Consider the following 3,135-nt stretch of genomic DNA (forward strand, 5'->3'; position numbering starts at 1 on the left):
ATTTCAGAGAGGAAGGGAGAGGGAGAGAGAGAAAGAAATGATGAGAACCATTGATTGCCTGCCTCCTGCATGCCTCCTACTGGGGATCAAGCCCACATCCTGGGCATGTGCCCTGACCAGGAATCAAACTGTGACCTTCTGGTTCATAGGTTGATGCTCAACCACTGAGCAGCACTGGCCAGGTCCCAGCTTATCTTATAATTTATTGCACCGTCTACTTATGCCTTGGTTTTCCCCACAGAAAAACACTATCTATGAAAGAAACAGTTTTCCTTAGATATTAGATAGTGTTTTAAATCAGTGGTTCTCAACTTTCTGACTCTTTAAATACAGTTCCTCATGTTGTGATTCATGCGAGGTGGGCTTAAAATAAGCCATTCCTCCATTTTTCTCCACTGTGCATTGAAAAAGAATCTCGATGACCAAATACAGTTTTATATATTTGCATTAAAATGTACTGCTCATATTCTGTGTTGCATATGAACCCTGTGCAAAAAAAAATTATTTTTTTTCCAACACAATAGCTGTATTTAGTCTTGGTATTACCCAGTTCACTTGCCCAATAGTTAGTTACCTTTCTCCTCAATCCTTCCCAGCTTATTTCTTTTTTTGAGAATATATTTTTATTGATTTCAGAGAGGAAAGGAAAGGGGGAGAGAGGTAGAAATATCAATAATGAGAGAGAACCATTGATCGGCTGCCTCCTGCATGCCTCCTACTGGGGATCAAGCCCACATCCCGGGCATGTGCCCTGACCAGGAATCAAACTGTTGACCTCTTAGTTCCTGGGCTGACGCTCAACCACCGGCTGGGCTCTTTTCACATTCTTAAAAGGAATCAACATTTATTGCACCGTCTACTTATGCCTTGGTTTTCCCCACAGAAAAACACTATCTATGAAAGAAACAGTTTTCCTTAGATATTAGATAGTGTTTTAAATCAGTGGTTCTCAACTTTCTGACTCTTTAAATACAGTTCCTCATGTTGTGACCCAACCATAAAATTATTTTCGTTGCTACTTCATAACTGTAATGTTGCTATTGTTATGAATCATAATGTAAATATCTGATATGCAGGATGGTCTAAGGCGACCCGTGGGAAAGGGTCGTTCGACCGCCAAAGGGGTCGCGACCCACAGTTGAGAACTGCTGTTTTAAATGTTCTTTTTCTAAGATATTTTTTAATGTTTTATGTTTTTTAATGTAACTTTCTTCTTGGTACTTTCAATATGTTTACAAAGTTTCTTTCTCTTTTTTTTTTGGTTCAGCGTGACAAATGGTGGGAAGACAACACTGGCTAAAAATTTGCAAAAACATCTCCCAAACTGCAGTGTCATATCTCAGGATGATTTCTTTAAGGTATATTTAAAACTTCTTAGATAATTTATTTAACACAAAAGAAGTTCTAGTAGCAAAGTTGATTGTATTACATCCAAAAAGCCTTTGTTGAGTGACAGCTTTTGTAGTGAAGGTAGAGTCAATGCAGTAGTGTTACTTATCCACTAGATGGCACCACTATTGCGGCTGTTCTTTGATTTTATTTATCCTCATTCAATGCATTTATTAAAGATTTACCGCCTCTTCATTGTATAATTGTATTATTTCTGCATTGCACAGTTTTTATGGGTACTTTATTATTTTTTCAGCCACCGTCTGAGATAGAGACAGATAAAAATGGATTTCTGCAGTACGACGGTAAGTAGATGAGCTTGTGAAAATATTACACCCTAATGTTCATTTTCTTTTTCAAACCCACATATAGTGCTATCTATGAATACATTCTCAAAGTGTGTATAAATACATATTACTGTACTTTGAATGTGCTTTTGTAAAGGTTTCTGACTTACGTTCAGCTATTTTTATTTATATATACATACATATTTTTCTTGATTTCAGAGAGGAAGGGAGAGAGAGATAGAAACATCAGTGATAAGAGAAAATAATTGATCAGCTGCTTCCTGCATGCCCCCTACTGGGGATCGAGCACACAACGGGGTATGTGCCCTAACCAGGAATCAAACTGTGATCTTCTGGTTCATATGTAGATGTGCAACCACTGAGCCACACTGGCCCAGCTATTCAACTATTTTTAAAAATGAAATCTTTTCCCCAGTTTTATATTTAAAACTGAAAACATTGGAATGGTATAGATTTTTTTCTTCTGCAGCTAGGGCAAGGTGGGTACTCTAGTCATCCCTGCCTAGGGAATATAACTAACTACTTCCCTTCCCTACCCTCAGTCTTACCTGGGGCAAACTGAAAGCACTCATCTTCTGAGCTTTCCTTTCCAGTGACCACGGTGGTCTAGGCAGTTGATTTTTTTTCTTTTCATTGATCAAAAACCACAATGAGTATATTTTAGATGGATTCCCCTCACTCCTCTACCCAATCTAACACTGCTTTGAAGCCAAAGGATTAAAGTCCATGAGTAAAAGTTTATTTTCCTATCAAGAATGTCATGCTATACCCTAGCCCAGTGGTCAGCAAACTCATTAGTCAACAGAGCCAAATATCAACAGTAAAATGATTGAAATTTCTTTTGAGAGCCAAATTTTTTAAACTTAAACTATATAGGTAGGTACATTGTTATTAACTTAATTATGGTACTCCTAAGGCTTAGGAAGAGCCACACTCAAGGGGCCAAAGAGCCGCATGTGGCTCGTGAGTGCAGTTTGCTGACCACGGGCCTAAGACATTGAAAAATACTAGCTTCACATATATACAGACTAAGAAATGTAAGTAGACCTAGAGTGAAAACGTGTATCTTGAGGTAGGAGGGTTGCTGGCTGCGGTAAAGTCAAGAATTGAAGGAAAAGCGTGTTGTTATATGCTTTGAATAACTTTCAAGGAAGAGCATTATTACATGTTTTTATGGCTTTTAAGGAGAGTTAGGGGCATAGCAAATGAAATAAGTGACTCCATTATTAAATAGAAATATTATAAAAATCAGAAAAAAACAAGGAAGAGTAAATATTTGTTACTTTGACAAAGTAATCCACATGATAGTTTTTAGTTCACACATTTAAATAAAAAGCCAATGCTTTCTGATTACCAGTATACTGTCACTGAATTATTAATGTTTAGTATATAATAGACTACCTCAAACATGTCCAGCATCTAAAATAATTTTAAAGAT

General features: G+C 37.1%; 1 protein-coding gene across 2 annotated transcripts in view; it reads left to right on the plus strand.

Moving 5' to 3' along the window:
• NMRK1 (nicotinamide riboside kinase 1) overlaps positions 1-3,135 on the plus strand; it is a 24,743-nt gene that overhangs the window by 6,982 nt on the left and 14,626 nt on the right. For both annotated transcript variants that reach the window (XM_006776457.2, XM_015572309.1), the window contains exons 3-4: positions 1,268-1,358; positions 1,646-1,694. In XM_006776457.2, the coding sequence (XP_006776520.1) occupies positions 1,268-1,358; positions 1,646-1,694 (140 nt within the window). The remainder of the gene's footprint in view (positions 1-1,267; positions 1,359-1,645; positions 1,695-3,135) is intronic.

The sequence above is a fragment of the Myotis davidii genome, unplaced genomic scaffold, assembly GCF_000327345.1.
Source record: "Myotis davidii unplaced genomic scaffold, ASM32734v1 scaffold228, whole genome shotgun sequence".
Taxonomy (NCBI): domain Eukaryota; kingdom Metazoa; phylum Chordata; class Mammalia; order Chiroptera; family Vespertilionidae; genus Myotis; species Myotis davidii.